Below are 17987 nucleotides of genomic sequence, written 5' to 3'. Positions count from 1 at the left end.
GAGAGGTTTGTGGCCTCTGTCAGCTTAGAACTGGATATGTGAAACCCCTTGGGGTAGCTCGAGGGTGACTGTGTTGCCGTTTATTATCAATACCTGCTACAACAAAACAGGCATTGGAATTAGGCTTTTGGTTCTTCTCCCTGTACCTTGGTTCTTAGTCAAGTTGATTAGCACTGTACTTGCTCATTGGTCAGATAGATCAGTTTCTTTAGGATGATGTGTGGAAGTCATCACTGAGAGTATCAAAGTCTGGCTTGTGCAGAGGGGCAGCATCTTCCTGTGTGTTTGTACTATGCCATGCACAATGGCCACTACCAGAATCTCACCAGCAGTGTTTGTCTCTTACCAGCAGAGGATATAAACACCCATTGTAGAAATAGATGACAAAGTTCTCATTGTCTTGGTTTCTGTCTCTTCTGGGTACTTTTTTTTTTTTTTTTTTTAAACCTAATGTGAAGTTTGTACTTTCACCAATGACTAAACTATTGCATGATGTTCAGTATGGGCGTTTATTGTGGGCTAACCCTGGCAGGCAGCTCAGCACCACACAGCCACTCAGTCTGCCCTCTGACATGAGCTGGGAGGGAGAGCTGGAAAGGCAAAAGTGAGAAAATCTGTGTTTTGAGATAAAAACAGGTTAATAGATGAAGCAAAGTTACACGCAAGAGAAGGGAAATCAGGAAATCATTCATTACTTCCTATTGGCAGACAGATGTTTAGGCTTTCCTGGAAATCACTCCTAATGGTTATTTGGGAAGAAAAACACTGGAACTCCAAGCTTCTGCCCTTCTTCTTCTTTCCCCTTGTTTCTAATGCTGAGCACAGTGCCACATGGTATGGCATGTTCCTTTGGTCATTGGGATCAGCTGTCCTGGTTCTGTCCCCTCAGTTCTTTGTGCCCACCACCCCTCACTGGCAGGGCGGTGTGAGAAGATGAAACCTCCTTGGCTCTTTGTAGCAGTGCTCAGCAACAGCAAAACATTGGTGTGTTATCAGCACACTATTGGTCTCAGTTCTGAAGTACAGCACCACACAGGCTGCTGTAAAGAAAATTCCCTCTATCCCAGCCAAAACCAGTGCAGCTTTCTAAATTTCATTGGCATTTTTACAGTTCTGTACCACTAGGCAGAAATCAGGAAATTGGAGAATGCTTTTATCTGTGTGAACTTACAGTCTTTGTTCTCTGAAGAAAACTTACACTCTTTTATCAGGTTATTTTGTTACAAAATTTCCTCATTTATTCAAGAGGACTGCTATTTTTGTTGTAACAGTAATAGGGATTAACAGGGAAAGAAGTTTCGTCCAGGCAAGAGCATCAGCTGAGTCAGGATTTTATTGATGATTTCAGTGGCATCTGTGATTCACACAGCACCAGGGAATCTGTTAACTGAGAGTCCTTCCTTGGCTCTCAGAAACATATAGGTGTTCCACTACACTGAATATCACCTTGAAATCTAATGGCTGTGTTATGTAGGTAAGGGCAGCTCTGGCCGTTGTTACCTCTCTCCCTGAATGAGGAAGAGAGCCCGGTATTGAAGTCCTACTGCAGGTTTGCTCTTCTCCAGAAGCAATCCAGATGCTTCTTTCTCCTTTGGTTTCTGAAAGGAGAAAAGGCAAATGGAGAGCACCTAGGTGATGGCATTGCTTTGTCCACGGGTGTTGTATGTAGGTGGGACTGGTAACATTTTAGCTTTTGTCCTTAGCATCTTGCAAGTAGCAACTGAAATCCTCCCACACGTCCCTGCATGTAACTCGGTCCATGAAAAAAAAAGAAGTAAATTATATTTTCATAACTAATTTTAGATGTTTTTATATGTATGGGAAAGTTTATAGGCCATCAGGAGCTCCAGTGCTAAGCGCACCAGGCCTTGCTGCCTGCCAAAATCGTTTAAAGTAAACCCTGGCATGACTTGATACGTTAGGAATACAGCCAGAAGGAGTGACTGTGAGCATCAGCCAGCAGCAAGGTGAGCGTGCAGCGTGGGGATCGTGGTAGGCTCAGCTTTACCTGGAGTGAGGGGACTCAGCTCTGAAGGAAAAACCCTTAACAAACGGCAGGAAGGGATGAAGGGGGACAAAAGAGGCAAGTCACCTCTCACTGTGACTTTCAGGTGAGGCTTTCAGAGGCTTTTTGTTCCGAACTCAGTCTCCTTTAGCATCAGGAGCACAAATGAAGTGGTATGATTTCCAGCAGAGAGATGATTGCTTCTTGAGTTAATTAAAGCAGGATGATTCTTTCCGCACAATGTCATGTATCTACGCTAGTGCACACAAACAGAGTCTATACTCTGGATACATCTTTCAGCAAGTTCAGGCAGCTGGTTCTGTGCGTGCAGTTTCATAGTGATCCTGTTCCCTGTTCATCACTGTAGTGTTTTGGGCTTTCACACATGGTATGTAAACAGCTAACAGCTCATGCTTGCTCAGCTCTTCACTTGGGTGCTAACCTTCGTAATTAAGAGGAGTGTTCCTGAAAATGTATTGCCATTGGCACTGTTGATATGAAGGACTTTCTGTCACCAGACTGACTGAGTTCCCCTCTCACCTTACCCAGCTGTGGGTCAGATACCCAGGGAACGACTCCTCTCCACATGCCCTATACTATGCACATCTTCTGTCAGCTCCGTTAGCAGAATGCAGCTCTCATCTCCCTCTCATTCTTAGGCCATGTGGTGAGAACAAGGGATACAGGCACCGCTACCCCATTCTCCTCTTTCCATTGACTGTGAATTATAGAATTAATTTCAATTCCTATTGCTGCACATACAGCATGTGTCTGAATCAGTATGCGTGAGGCAGATAAGTTGTTTCTGAGAAAAACATTAGGTGTAACATATTGCTTTGTTGTGCTGTGTTGTGATTTCATTTCTGAATAACTCATTTTTCTTATTTTTATCGGATCTTTCTCATTCTTTTGGGGGGCTGATTGTGTTCAGTGTTATAAGTTAATGTGGTTAAATTACTCTCTTCTACGTCTGCATTACATATTTTAGTTGTAGACTACAGGAAGGGAACTGGGCAGCAAGGTGCTCTTCAACATAATTGTGTTTTTTTATAGCAAGCCATGTCCCATCACGTGACTTCAGCCTCATGCCAGAGGCAGCAGAGACAGCTTTCTGCTCTCTTGAGTGCTGGCCATTGATAGTAGGATGGCACGCTTCGCATGTGCTCCACAGGAGCACCATCCTTACTAATACAAATGCATACCAGGGTTAGGCTCTAACAGGGGTAAGGTGAGCGGAAGGTCCCATACTGTACTGATCATCCCACAGGCTGCAGCAGCAGCGCCAGTAGCCAATTTTCTCTTAGTCAGAAGCAAGCACAGTTATTTTATATATTCTCTTTGGGAACTGTGTCAAGTTTTTTCAGTCTTATTCTCATGCTTTTATAGATGGCAAGTGTCTGCCTTGCTACGGTCAGGAATGTTAAATACTGCTGCAGCGAACTGTGACAGTCTTTTGCTGCTTACTGTTATCTATTTCTGGCAGAGTAATGGTTTATTTCTTAGTCTAAAACCTAAGATTGTATTTTAGTGGAGATTTAAGGCTACGATACAGCTGGTATTCGAGCTCTGTAGGAGAAGAGCACGCTAGAACCACTCAAGATTTACTGCTGGGCTGTCAGTCTTCGGGCTACTGCGTGGCTTCCCCCATCCCGCAGTAGCTGCAGCGGAGCCCTGGCCACTGCTGGGAAGCAGACACCGCGATTGATGAGCCCGAGGCGTGCTAATCAAACATGTGTTTTCTTGACACAATGATTGTGTTATATATCACATATGAGTGTACAGGCCTTTATCTTTCCTTAATGATCTAGCAAGGGGTCTTTTTAAAATGTGGGTGTTTTTCATGCACTCCTTAGATTTGTTCCACAGGGGGTGACCATTAAACACATCTGACGGGCACGCAGTTAGCCAGCTCCCTGCTGAGATTAGTAAAATACTATATTTAGTAATCGCACTACATCAAGGAACTCCAGCATTGCAGGAAACAGTTTGATTCAATGCTTTTGCTCTGATTTTTTTTAATATATTTTTTTAAATTTTATCTCTTATTTTTTCATCTGGGGCAATTTTTTTCCATCTGTCTTGTTTTTCGTGTCTGTACTTAAACTTTTCCTAAAAGAGTTTGCTCACGCAGTGGGATTTTCCCCTACTTTTACTTTGTTTTCACTCTATTCCCCTTCTGTTCCACTCTCTTGAAGAGATGAACCTGTTATTTGTTAGAAAAGCTCTGTGAATAATATGAGGGTTTGTGTTTTTAAGTACTGGGATACTGTATTATGAGAGCTCCTGGAATCAACTTTGAGGGAATGGTTTGAAAATAGCAAGCGGATCTAAATGGTTTTTGCACCAGGAGTATTTCTTCACCAAGAAATATGCATGAAACGGCATTTGAGCATCATCAGGATGGTTTGAATTTTTTTATTAGGTCACCTGACTGCCAGTAGATGAGTAGCAGAGAGGGTAAGCTGAAAGGCTGACATGGCAAAGATAAGTGGTTCAGCAGGAAGCTGAAGGAACAAAAGTATTTAGTGGGACGTGTGACCAATTCAGAATTATCGGTTCAAAATCTGATTTTTGAGTTCATTCTAGTTGTTTTTCAGCTGTAAATCCAGAGCAATCTCTGTAAAATCTGTGAAATAATTCTGTAAATTCAGGACGAAAGTCGGTGCTTTCACTTTAAGGGGCAGATTTAAAGAAATACCATCCTTTGTTCTAACAAAATAGTTGGGGCTTGTCAATCCAGAAGATTTGTGCCTTGCTGAACATAATGGCATTTTATTACCTAGTTTATTTCTGCCTAGCATTCTGAGTCTCCCGCTGATGCTTTGACTCAGGGTAGTTTTTGGTTTGGAAACATGAACTCCAGTGTCACAGATGACTTCTTTCTTTGGTGATTCGTATTATTTTTTTTAAGTTAATAAATGTTCAATAAAGAAAGCGTTTGGCCAGACAGAAGTTGTGTTTCAAACTGTGAACATCTAAGCAGTGCTGTGTGAAAATAGCAGCCTTTATTTTCCCTCCCTTCATCTCCTGTTAGTGCAGTCATCCCAGCCCGTTACTGGCCATAGGCAAGTGAGTTTGTGCCCGTAGCAGCTCTCTTGCCTTCCTCAGTGATGCATCAGTAAAACATGGCCCTTGTTCATGCAGGGGGGATGCCCACTAGAAGACCAGGAGAATAACTCCTGCATGATGTTAGGGACATTGTGTTTGAAGAATAATGTATGAAGGTTTACTATGGCCGTTTTCTGAAATTGCGTGTTGATCAAGTGTGTAAAACTAGCATGTTGCAAGTCAAGTCTTGCAATATTTTTACTGTTTCTATTGAAACACTTACACAGGCTGAAGGATATCATAGTAAAGCTAGATTCGAGAGACGTGTATTTATATAAATGCAAAAGAAGTGGAGAATTTCCTACTTGTGGAGCAGCATTATGATAGAAGTAACCTTAACTACGACTTGTTAAGCAGTTTTATACACTGCAGCTTAGTTTTTCCTCTATAAAACAACATACATGGTTGAGAATTTTGGCTATGCCATTCCACATTCAATTGTGACATTGTAAACATTCATTTTATATCTTCCTTTTTGCAAAGCTATAAGTGTACATCAACATATTTCCATCTCTACAGTAATTTAAAATATTAAAAACAAGGGCTAAATTTCAGCATGGCTGTAAAATGTCTTCAGATCTTCACATACATTTCTGTATGCATGCGCCTGTTGGTAGTGCCCCTGCATGCATACTCGTGCCATACAGCTTGTTCCTGAGTGACTTAATCTTTTAAAAGGATATACAGTTGCATCTCCTGAGAATATCAAACATAAAAACATGGATGTATGAGTAAATCCGCTCGGATTTTGGCATGTGCTTGTGGAAAAAAGTCGCCTAGGATTTATTTCATTGTTTTGATGCCTGGGATGCACTTTGCGTTTTATGTGCAGCAGTTTTGTGCCCTGTCTACACAGAACAATGAGGCGCTGTGTTTGGGATTCCTGAGCGGGTTATACGTGATTTATCTCAGACATTGGCCGTGTGCAGTTACCCAGGAGAAAAGCGAGCAGTGCTGTGTGCTTTTCCCAATAAATGGGCGCTCGTTTAGAATTATTGCCAGGTTCTGGCGGTGGCACTGCTTCGTGCTGTGTAGAAGTACCTTTGAGCAGAGTTACATGTAAATCACTCCTAACAGGCTGAGGCTGGGTTCTTGAGTTTTAACTCAGAAACTTGCACAACCCGTACTGCTAACATCAATGTGTTGACCATTATTTTCTAACCAAATCGTAATGCTGTTCTTATGAAAGAAGTCTCTGCTTATATGCTAACCAAATAAAATATTCTGAACCTTAATGAGTGAAATTTCATTGCTGTTCAATCCTTAAAATACACCAAGCTAATTTATCTAAGTCCCTTAATTACAAAAAATCAAAGACTGAAAATTAGGTTGTAGATGGTGATTATTCTCAGAACTCTTTTATTTTTATCTACATAATATATGGAAAGGGAAAGTGACCAGTTATGGCAATGGTAGAGCCATTTCTCATGGGCTCTCACCACCTCCTCTCCTGCCCAACAGAGAGGCAGTGCGGGCAGGCTGGGGGCAGCTCTTGCAGCTCTTCAACCACAGGCACTTAGTAACTTAAATAAGAAAAGCATTGGTGCAGTTGTTAATCTTAGCAAAAGCCATGCAAACACTCTTGGAGCACTTGGCCAGCCTTCAGATTGCTGGTCCTCGATCACAGATACTGAAGGAAGCATTTGCTATGCCTTTTGTGTTCCCCTGCCTCGGATGATAGTGATATTCTTAAAGCAGTTTTATAGACATTCAGGATCCTCTCCTACTTAGTCATAATAGCACGGACACGTCAGACGAAACATTTACAGTATATTGCTGGCTGAAAACCTAGAACCATCTGCTGCTATTTGGACTATTTGATAACTATTCAACTACCACCATTTCTGTCTGAGTGCCCATTCTGCTCAAATCAATAAATACCTATCCACACTTAGTTGGCAAAAAACTCTCAAACTTTAGATCACAGATCACATTTGAAGAAGAAACAGAAATAGAGAGTTGGAGAATGCAGTGGCTGGGCTGATAAATAGCAAAACAGGACGTTTAAACAAACTGGGATACTAGTCACACACATGCCAAAATACAGGGGAAAAACTGAATGTTCTTTGCTGACTGTATAAATCTGTAGGCTAGAAAGACTTGATGAAAGGACAAAATTTTAATTTGTTCCCCTTTTGAAGTCCAGTCTTTTGTTTTTATATCACTGTTTTCTATAATTAACATCAAGAATGTTTATTTTGGTTAAACTGAGGAACTTTAACAGAGCAATAATTAGAGGACTATTGTCTAAGAAATTATGAAGTAGTGGCCTCGGTCCATTAAGATGAGGCCAAAAATGCATTAAGAAATTCTTTCAGGGAAGTTAAGCCTAGAAAGATACCAAAATTCTGAATTTATTGCAATTTCAACATGGAACTCAAAGTAGGGTGTGGATCAAATCTGCTCTTGCAGATGATAGTGTGATGTGGTACTTTTAATTTTTCCTCTGAGTATCTCCTGTTCTTTCATCTTGTTAGCTTTGCTTTGTTCCAGTGAGCATTAGTGTACTGTAACTTTATTCTTATTACTCCCATTAAAAACAAGCCTACCACATGCTATGCAGTTCAGAAAGTTCCATTTTTTTATTTCTCCGTATGTTCCCTACAATGTGTGCTTTTCTAGGTCACCAGATTTTGCCTCTTTTGCTATGACACATTTGCCGGACAGAATCTTCCTTGTCAGTTTTTCTGCCCCATTTCTCCACATTGCTTTCCCACAACACATACTCGGCAGAATATCTAGCTTGCAACTAGATACTGCAGTTGTGGAGTCTTGATAAGTTCTTGTCATAACAGTAGTCCTTGACATTTAAAGAACTTCGGTTTATATTTGCAAGCCAAATTTCATACCTTCATACTTCTTTCGATTAATCAAAGTTAAACCATTGTATATGTGAAGGGGCCTCTTGTGGTTTCTAAGTAAGTAGTATGGCTTTTCTGGCAGAGAGCCACAGGCAATTTAGTAGGCACGTATTGTGGGGGTTGAGAGAGGAGGAGAGACAGGGATAATCCAGAAAGCTTTAACAAGGGCTGAGTGAAATCAGTACTTCTATACTGACTGCAAGATCTTTGCATTCTGTATCTAACTTTTGGCCACAGCTGAATTGTTTTTATTGTGTGTTGTCAGTAAATTAATTCTGCAATACAGCAATGATTTGATTTTCCTCTCACTCAACCTGTCTTGCACTGGTTTTGCTTCAGCTGAATGATTTCCAATTTGCACCTGTGGCAGGGAAGATACAGGCACAGTGAATATAGTGTGCATGGTTTACAGATCAGTATCATGAATGTTGCTAAATCAGTTCTGCAGGATCAGCATGGCTCCTAGTTCTCAAAAATAATTTTGCAGCCTACGTATAAAGGTGAGACTTTTTCACGTAACCTTTGCCTGAGATCTGTACAGCTGTAAATAGATACTAACATAAAAGGTCTGTCTCCAGCAGAGCTGATCTCTCTTTCCATTTCTGACAGGGGTCACATAGCCAATGTAAATTACCACCATAAACCAAATTCCACCTCTCTTGTAGAACAAAGTGCTTGATCTGCCTGTCTAGAAGCTGGGAGCTACGTAGCAGATTGTAATATTTCAGCAATTCAGCATGAGTGGCAACATGTTCTTAATAATGAAATGCTGGCAGCATTTAACTTATTTTGTCTCAACATATTAAAATCCGTCCTTTCTGCAGGGGATTTAAGAACTATCTGAAGGGGGCCTGAAGACAAGAAAAATAATTCAAGTAGAAGCAACAGCTTCCTCTGTATTTCATGCAAGAGTCAGGTTTAACATGCACACCTTGACATTAGTAGAGAACAAGTTACTCATAGAAAAAGATAGACTAGACATCTCAGGAAGAATGTGAATTCTTCATCATGCTATCCATCATTTTGATTTAATTTCAAAATCAAATTAAAATATACAACATTGTGTAGCCATGCCAAGAAAGGTAGTGAATTTTATTAGATACTGCATTTCAATTGAAAAATGAAAACTGTTACTGCCAGGGTTTTGGAGGTGTAATGACTTACACGGATGTTTTACAACTAAGCTACAAAATGTTAAAAATGACATCTAAGTTTGAAACTATAACTTGAAACGAGGTTCTTGTAATTGTGTAGGTATAACATCTTGAATTCAGTCTAAAAGGCTGTAGGGACTGGAGAACATAGCACTTATAAGTTATCCAACAAATGACTCACAGAAAAATTTGCCCCAGTACAATATGTGACTACCTAGAATATTTTACGCAATCTTGGTTTTGTATTAAAGATGAATTCAATGTAAATGTTTGGAATTCTTCTTACAGACTTGTTGAAAAGGGACAGTATTGTAGCATGACTCCCTTGTACAAACCTGGTGTTTAGCAGATTACGTATGTTATTCTGTTATAGGTACACTACAGTGATAGACAAAATGGCAAAGAGTGTATGACCTGTTTGACACTGTCTCCCGTGCAGATGACTTTCCAAGGTATCGGAAGCTCCATTGAAGCCAGCCATGACCAGGTATAATACCTTCACCCACACTCCTGTACTTTTATTAATATCTAGTAAGGCCAGAATGTCAGCATTAGTAGATTTTAAACTTAGACACATCTTTTGGTTTTTGTATGGCATGTTCTTGTCAGTGGGATTTGCCTATCTCACCATAGTAAAATCCTGAATCTCCGAAGAGTTCCCAAAAAGGAGGCAGAACTATGTTCCCTTTTACAGATTCTTAAGACATACTAGGAAAGCCTGAAGAACTTGCTTTGATTTTGTAGTCAGATGTAAGGTTTCTGCAAAGTATCAGTTCTTGTCTGTCCTATTTTTACTGGAATATTATGAGTAGCTGGAAAAACAGAGAGGTGAAGCCATCATCTCTAGCCCTCATCTGTCACAAGAAGCTGTCATTTGAGAGGGAAAAGGGATTTTCAGTCAGGCTGTGTAAAACTCCCTTTTGTTTGGCTATTGTTAAAATGTTTAATTCAGGCTTCTGGCGAACAGCCAAGAGAAGAAGTCACTCATCACCCTGCTGCTTCCGATGGGAACTGAGGGGGACTTCCATTCTACTCCTTTCATCCTCCAATATTCTTACGTGTAAAAACAAGACAAGACACTGATACTCCACTAATTTTCGAAGCAAGAAGGGAACAAGTACAAGAAAACTTTAAACCAAACCTTGCACCTTTCAGATATTCAGTAGATTGGAAGAAGTACCATTTTTATTTGACTTTGCAGACCATCATTAAATTGCACTATGCTTGCATTTACCAGGCATTTTATCAGAATCTGTGGAAGGAAAGGGAAAAGTCACCTGAAGAATTATCAGAACTAGTTACTTTTGGAGAAGAAATTCAAACACTTAGCCATGTTTTAGGCTGATGGTTTGTTTTTTGTTGTTTTTTTTTGTTTTGTTTTGTTTTAATTGGAAGTCTCTGAGTTAGCTGTTAACGTAAACTAAGCCCATTAGTTATTTACATGGTAACATGAGGATACTTCCTGTCCTTAAGTGTTTGGTGTTTTACAGTAATGGAGAGCTGGGGTAAGTCAGACGACTTCGACAGACGTATTCCATTCAGTCCTCATTTCATCCAGCAACTTGTTTATGCTGTTCTAAATCCCCTCAGTTTTTCTTTCAGTAAAGACTGCCTTTTAAAATTTACTTATGTCTCAAATACAATATTTAGACATTTCCATGAGTATAAGGTGGTCCCTGTCAACTTGCTAACAACTACATTCTGGGCTACCAGCCAGCTTGGCCTTTGTCTTAGCATTTATTTAGGCTAGAGTATGATATGTAAACAGAAAAAGACTTTGTAAGCAAAAAGTACGTTTAAGTCATCTAAATAATTATATATTTAAGAAGTCTAAATGAAAAAGTGTTACTGAGCTTGAAAAGTTAAGCACCTAGATATTAGGAAATTCTGGATTATGTGCAGCGTTAGTTTGATCCCAAGAGTACCCATTCAGTGCTCAAAACAGGACATGCTTCTGGGAGGAAAGAAACTGCGTTAAAAATATATAGCTAAAGATTATATTATTGGCTGCACACAAATGGGTAGAATTAAGTCTGTTTGGGCCATTATGAAGCTAGAATTTCCTAATCTTGCTTCAGTTTGCAGTTTAAGTAATGTTCCTTCATCGTTTCTTTTAGTTATGTAATTTTCCACATAGCTTTTAAGAAAGAGAGAAAAGTGATTTGTCGTTGCATGATGGGGTGGTTGTTGCATTACTGAACCCACATCACTTGTGCAAAGATTTTGTCTGAGCTGGGAGCAGAAGAAGATAATCATCTCAAAGCCAACAGGCAATTCATGGATCACAAAAGAGATCCATGTGGTGGTCAGGAGGCACAAAGTTCTGCTCATCCCCTTTCTAAATGTGAAAGGCATCCCGCTTTTGGGGGAAGAAAGATGCTACTGACTGCTTTTGTTTGGTACAGGGAATGGCAGGACTGGGTTGAAGCATTATTTGCCATCACTTAAACAAACAGAAACTACATAACGTGTTGGTTGGACAGTAGAATTAATTAGTGGTGGAACTGGATCTCTTAATGGACTGATAAAAAAAAGTTCCCATTTCTTTTTAATTTCTATGTGATTTGGTATGATTTTACTTTTTACTTATTTTTTCCTACAACTTCACTCACAGCAGGCTTGTATGATACCCTTATTCTTATAAACATAAGAAGCAGACCTGCTGTACATTGTTAAGAAGTTCCCCTCAAATTAAAGTTTCAAATGGAATAAATGCAAGGTAGCCATATACGACTATAAAACTGGAAACTCTTCTTTAAGTCATTTTTTACTTCTGCATCATCTATTTTGCATTGTATAGTAATTTGGCTGAGCTACTGGGCTACTCACCTGGACACCTCTAATTTTAGCAGAGACATGTTGATTTGTGTCAGCTGTGAGGCCTGGCATAGTTTGATTTAAAGATACTTCTGTGCTTTTGAAAATAATTTTACTCATGTTAAATTTAAGATATCAACTCTCTAAATTCAGTTGCTGTTTGTTGTTTTGTTTGATTGGTTGGTTCATTTTATTTTGCTTTGAGTGGAAAACTGTTTCAATAAGAGTGGAATTGTTTTGCTGTGGGAAGGTGGTAGAATCTGTTATGTGAGTGTGTCTAATAAGACAAATGTATACCAGAATTGTCATTATGCTGTGGCAAAAAGACTACAGCTGGCCAAATACCTTGATCAAAAACAAAAAAGAAACAAAGATAAGAAAATCAGGTTTCCAATAGTACTGTAGTCTATTTTTGAGGTTGAACTTGTCTTTTGTAGTATAGGAAACTCTCACTTTTCACATCCAGTGGGAGATTTGTACCCAACAGATACCAGTGTGGCTGCAATCCTACGTAAGTGTATTATCTTGCTGTTTCAAATCTTTTCATTCCTTAGACTGGTTTAGATTCTGTGTTTGATAGGAGTATTTTTTTTTTTTCAAATGCTCCATCATTTGCGCAATTTTAGTTTGTAATAAATTGTTCATTCTGGTACATTAATAAGTGTGTATTCCAAACATCTGACTGACAGGACATATCTTGTTTGGTTATGAAGCAGTATTTTCAAAGCCATCACTGGTTTTTCTCTTTTATTTTGGCAAACAGTAAGAAAAAAGAGAAACATTTCTACGTAGTCAAGCTTGTTTTGTTGGGTTTTGTATTCATGTTTGCCAACTTCCTCAGCAGAAACTTCGTGATTTTTAGAATATTTTTTCATGAGTTATTTCTTTTTCTATTTTGTTCTGCAGTATCTAACAGGTTCCTTCTAAATTTCTCTTTCCTTAATGGCCACTATTATTTAGGTTCTTTTTTTCACTAGAACTCAGCTTCAAGCTACTTTTACTTAAAATAGTCACCACTTGTAGTCAATAGCTTAAATTTCTAGAGATGCTCTTCACTCAATATGAATTACGGGACTCACTATAATGGTAGATAGGTTAATTTTGATGGTCTGTGAAATACAAGAACTCAGAACGAGCATAGTTCAAGTATAAAAGCGATGTTTCTACTTCATCTTGAACAGCTTCCATGTCTGCACATCTATTTTGGAAACTTGCAATTTTTGCTGTCTTTTGTGACTTTGTAATGGTTCGTGTTTTTCTCAGTGTTTCATCTCTGAATGTAGGATCTCAGGAGCGTAAATACCTCTGTACTTCTCATAGCTGTGAAGAAAATCCTGAAAAAAGAACATCGTGGGTGCAGTCGTAAGGTTGCAGAGTAGCAAAAAAATTGAAAGTATGAAAATTGGTTTTAAAATGAAATTACTTAAAGTCTGTCTGGTGGTAAAGAACAGGTTAATCCCATCCGGAGATTTTGAAAGCTTGCCATAGAATACTCTGCCTTTACAACTGAGTTTTTAACCCCCAGATAACATGATGTTCATTGTGGGGTTACCAGTTCTCTACAGAGATTTTAAGAGATAGCTCAAAGACCGATGTATTTTTTTAGTCTCATTATTTTAATATTTTTTTATGATTTTGGAGGCCTGAATGTCTGCTTGTTTTTTGAAACTGGCAATGCTACCTATTTGTTACAAACTTTTGCTTCAGCCAGTAGTCTCTATGACAAGTGCTGTTAAAAGGAGGAAAATTTATCTTCTATGGCCCTATCTTGAGTCCATACCATCTTAATCCTATTCATTGTATGTGCTGTATGTTAGATCATGTTTTCAGAACTCTCCTACACATTGCAATGCATAAAAGAGAACACTTGTTTTTTAGGACAGGTAACAATTCTGTTATGTTGTTTTGTTATGTTATATATAATCACTTTTATTTTCAAGTATATATAACTGGAGGAAAAAAAATAAGCAGGAGCAGAAATAGTAGGAGTGCAAGAGCTATGGACCTCTTGGTGAGAGAGCCCAGCAGGGATGGGGAGGCTATGCTGAAAGGATGCTGCTGCACTGACCTGTTTCAGAAACTGCTGGTGAGAACCTGGAAAGACAGCAGCAGCAAACAATGAAATGAAATGTGCTGTGTAGCAAACTGTCACTGTTGGCCTGCAAACAGATGTTTCTGGGCAAGGTTAAGGGCTTACGGTGATGCCCAAAGGTGAGCAGCTCCTGGTGAGGTGGAAGTAGTTCTCTAGGGAGAAGACACCTTGGGGATGGCTGACAGGCTCGGAACATTAAAACTTAGGACAAGGTATAAGCAGAATTTGTTGTAATAGCAAATACTTAGTATGTATGGAGGCCCACATCTCTGTATTTTCAATGCTCTGAGTTTGAAGAGCATGCTTAGGAACATCATCGAAGGAATTTATGTCAGCTGGAGTCACTGACTAACCTGTGAGAAAAACAAAAGCACAACAGATTAATGGTGCAGTCAGTGATGATATAGAGGATGGGAATTCATCCAGTGCTCTGACCAAAGAAGATGAATGGGACTGGGATTTTTTGCTAAGATACCTTTCCACATCAGAAAAAAAAGAGATTTTTTGCTGGATACTGCATTAATTACCGCTTGAAATGAATTTCATTCTAGACTGAAATTAGTGTTTTCTAGATGTTCAGATTTATTTCTCAGTAGACACTTTTATTCCAGCCACAGCAAAAAAAAGAGAAAATGTTAGGATTTTCTTTAAAAAATACAAGTATTTCTTCTTTCACCTGGTACTGTATCTTTCCCTTCTTGGCTAATTTCTGCTTTATTTACTGTCAATTCAGTGCTCATCTCTCTGGGGTGATTTCCCCAATAAAATGAGAAGGGTTTAGTATGACTCAGTGAAAACCTTCTAGCCATTTTCCCAGAGCTGGGTGATTCCGTCACGTCCCCTTCACTACCAGGGCTCCTACCTGCTCTTACGAAACCATCTCACTCAGCCGAGGCTCCTGCTGCGCTGGTGTGAGCAGGCTGGCTGCTGCCATTTCCCTGACAGCTCCATAACCTTCAGGGCATGGCCAGAGCTGAGCTCCTGGTGCTCTCAAGGAGACGGTTTGCTTGTGACAGAAATATAAACTGCTTTTGATATATAGCACCAAGCTTCGCTCTTCTATCTTTGTGTCGGGAAACTTGCACCTCTTAATGCTGACATTGCAGTCAGGAGTCATCCCAGCAGGTTTGGGTTAGGCTCTCTAGGTTCTTGCCTTCTATTTTGTACTTTCTTCCTTGTCTGCTGTGCTCCCCACGACTGCATGGAAGCGTTCATACGCTGTCTCCGTAGCCTTCATCTTCTGTTTCACATTAACTCACTCTGGATGTACATGATAGAACATTTGCTTTTCCCTGGCAGCAGCTGAAGTTTTCCTTGATGAGCCTGAGATCAAAAGTCTGTATTTGTTCAGAATGTGTAATCTTTCATTTTCAAAAAGTGAGTTACTAATTACCAAATGGGAACAAAATGTAAACCAAGGCACTGCTGTCTCCCAGACCCTTTCAATGCTCTCAGTCGGGGCTTCTTGAGCAGCTTCCTGATGTGGATGCCTCTCACTGAAGATGCAGAACAGGAATTTTCAGTGCTCTGTGTAGGTATGTTTGTTTACACAGTAATGTGAACTGGATATAAAATGCTACTGTTGCATTCTGCGGGTATCTTACATGTTTGTCATGTAAATGATGACGACTGCCTGTATTTTGGGGTCTGTTTCCTCCTTTGTTAAAAAAAAATATCGTAAGATATCCATGTGACTAGTACAGATGAAGTTTCACAACAGTAGTGAGGTTCACAGAATCACAGAATAGCTGAGGCTGGCAGGGCCCTCCTCATCCAACTGGTCCAAACCATGCTCAAACAGGGACATCCAGAGCAGGGTGCCCAGGCCCATGTCCAGGCAGCCTTTGAGTATCTATAAAGTGGGAGAATTCACCTGGGCTGTTTCCTTCCATTGACTTCATCTCCAGCCCTGGCTATAGACTCTTCTGCTTCCTAAACCACTGAACTGGTAGAACATAACTCAAGTTTTTAGCCTGCTGAGGTGAACTGGCCCACTGAGAGTAAGATGAGTACCAAAACCAAAATGAGGGAGACAGCAGGACAGCCCAGACACAACAAGTGGGATGGAGTGGGGGACATTTCCTATTCACAGCAGCAAGCCAGTAGATCAGCTTCCCGTCTTGTAAAATGTCACTTGAAGAGGGTGAGACAAAAATTAACTCTGTAGAAAAGTGATTTTCTTGTAGAAATGCTTGGCTTATTTAGCGCCCTCGAACCTGTTTCCTGTTCAATAGCATGATCTGTCATAAAGAAGAGAACAGGAATGCACACAGAAGGAGGAAGAGCAGGATCATAGCAGCTCTAACCTGGAGCTCATAACCTAGAGAATTTCAGCTGCTTTGGATCTACACCCTTAGTAGTTGCTTGTATTAAAATACCTAAGTGGGCTTTCAGTGAAGTGCAGCATGTGGAAATAAAAAGAAAGGCATTAACAACATGCAATGAACCAGCCTTCCAAGGCCCACAGACCAGCTGCTTGCTATCCTCTGTAATGTGTTTCTAGTTTGTTTTGTTTTACTGTTACTTTGGGCTCATCTGGCCAATTCTGAAATGTAAAAATCCTGTGTTTTTTTTTTTTTTTTTTTGCTGCTGCTATTGCTGTTAGGGAAGGCGAGAAGATAAAACAAAAGGTATTGGAGAAACATGGGAAAGCTGAAAGTGTCAGTTTTCTGCCTTGTCACACTGCAGCAGGATATTCAGCCCACTTGCAGTATTGAGAAATCTAACAGCTTTTTCCTTGGCAGGAACAACCAGAGGGAAGACAACAGGAGTAGGTTCTTCTACTCAGTAGTTAAAAATGGATAGATAGAGTCCCACTAGGCAAAAGTTGGTGACAGAGATGGAGACCAAAATGAAGTGAAAGTAGACCCCTCTAGTAGCTTGTCTTGCAGTTGGGATTGACAAGGTCTTGATCTTTCGTCTTGACCTCTGATGAGCAGCATTTTCAGTCTAATAACTATATTAATTTCAGTTTCTAGGTCTGGTAAAGTCTTTCAAGCCTTCTAAATTAAAGCTAACACTCAGTCAAAAACTAGTTGCCTATTTTATAGGCACTTCCATTTTAGACTGGTATTAGGAAAATATACACACTACTTTATTGCCTACGCTATACTTGCCAGAGTTATTTTTCACACACTAATCAAAGTAATTCCATGTCTGTTTGCTGATATGTTTTTAATCACTTGTCATTCAAATAAGTTGCTTAACACACTAATTATATAATTGCCATTTCATCGTACATTTCCTTAATACTTCTACAAGACAAAATAATGGTTTGCACATGTTGCATCTGAAGAATTGTGTTTTTGCCAAAACTGTGTTTGCCACCTAGCTTTTTCACTCCTCTTGAAATAACATAACATGGCTGGCATTATGCATTCAAGTACTACAACGTTTCATAGCTTTTTGTCTGCTAAGTCATCATACAATCACTGCACCTACACAGTGCAAGTAGGAACTGAAATGTGACATCCTACACCCCTTTGTTTCAAAGACGCCAGGATCTTGTAAGAAATCTTCCGACAATAGAAAAATGGAGGAGGTTGGGTTTTATAAGTAATTGTGGGGGAATAGTCATGCTTATGTACTGTGAAAGATACCAGGATAGCAAAACAGACCACTCCCTTCTGTCACTACTTTCATTTGATCCCTTTGGTACTGTGAGTAGCTGTCTGCTCAGAGTTTTAACAACTTTTCCTTTCTCTATTTAAGATAGGCCTGTGTTCTGTAACCAGCCCTGGTGGTGGGCTAGTATAAGAACTTCTGTAAATTTAGACTGTTTTCCAGCATGACCTTCCCACAGCCAACTCCTGTTATCTGTTGTGTTTACAGAGCTTAAGTACTCATTTGTATGTAGTTTGGCCCATGTATGTAGTGCTAAAGCACTTTTCTCAGTCTTTTATGCAAAGTCATTTATATTTTGGGCAGGGATAGGACTACTGGGAGAACAA

At 39.7% G+C, this 17987-nt stretch overlaps 1 protein-coding gene across 5 annotated transcripts in view; it reads left to right on the top strand.

Annotated features, from left to right (window-relative positions):
* STAU2 (staufen double-stranded RNA binding protein 2) overlaps positions 1 to 17987 on the top strand; it is a 165617-nt gene that overhangs the window by 91684 nt on the left and 55946 nt on the right. For 4 of the 5 annotated variants that reach the window (XM_021389098.1, XM_021389099.1, XM_021389100.1 and 1 more), the window contains exon 13: positions 9502 to 9615. The exons of the other annotated variant lie outside the window; for it this stretch is intronic. In XM_021389098.1, coding sequence (XP_021244773.1) covers positions 9502 to 9615 — 114 coding nt within the window. The remainder of the gene's footprint in view (positions 1 to 9501; positions 9616 to 17987) is intronic. 5 annotated transcript variants of the gene reach the window in all.

This window comes from Numida meleagris, chromosome 2 (genome assembly GCF_002078875.1).
Source record: "Numida meleagris isolate 19003 breed g44 Domestic line chromosome 2, NumMel1.0, whole genome shotgun sequence".
Taxonomy (NCBI): Eukaryota; Metazoa; Chordata; class Aves; order Galliformes; family Numididae; genus Numida; species Numida meleagris.
Note: the sequence above shows the minus strand (reverse complement) of the source record. Positions and strands in the feature narration are given on the sequence as shown.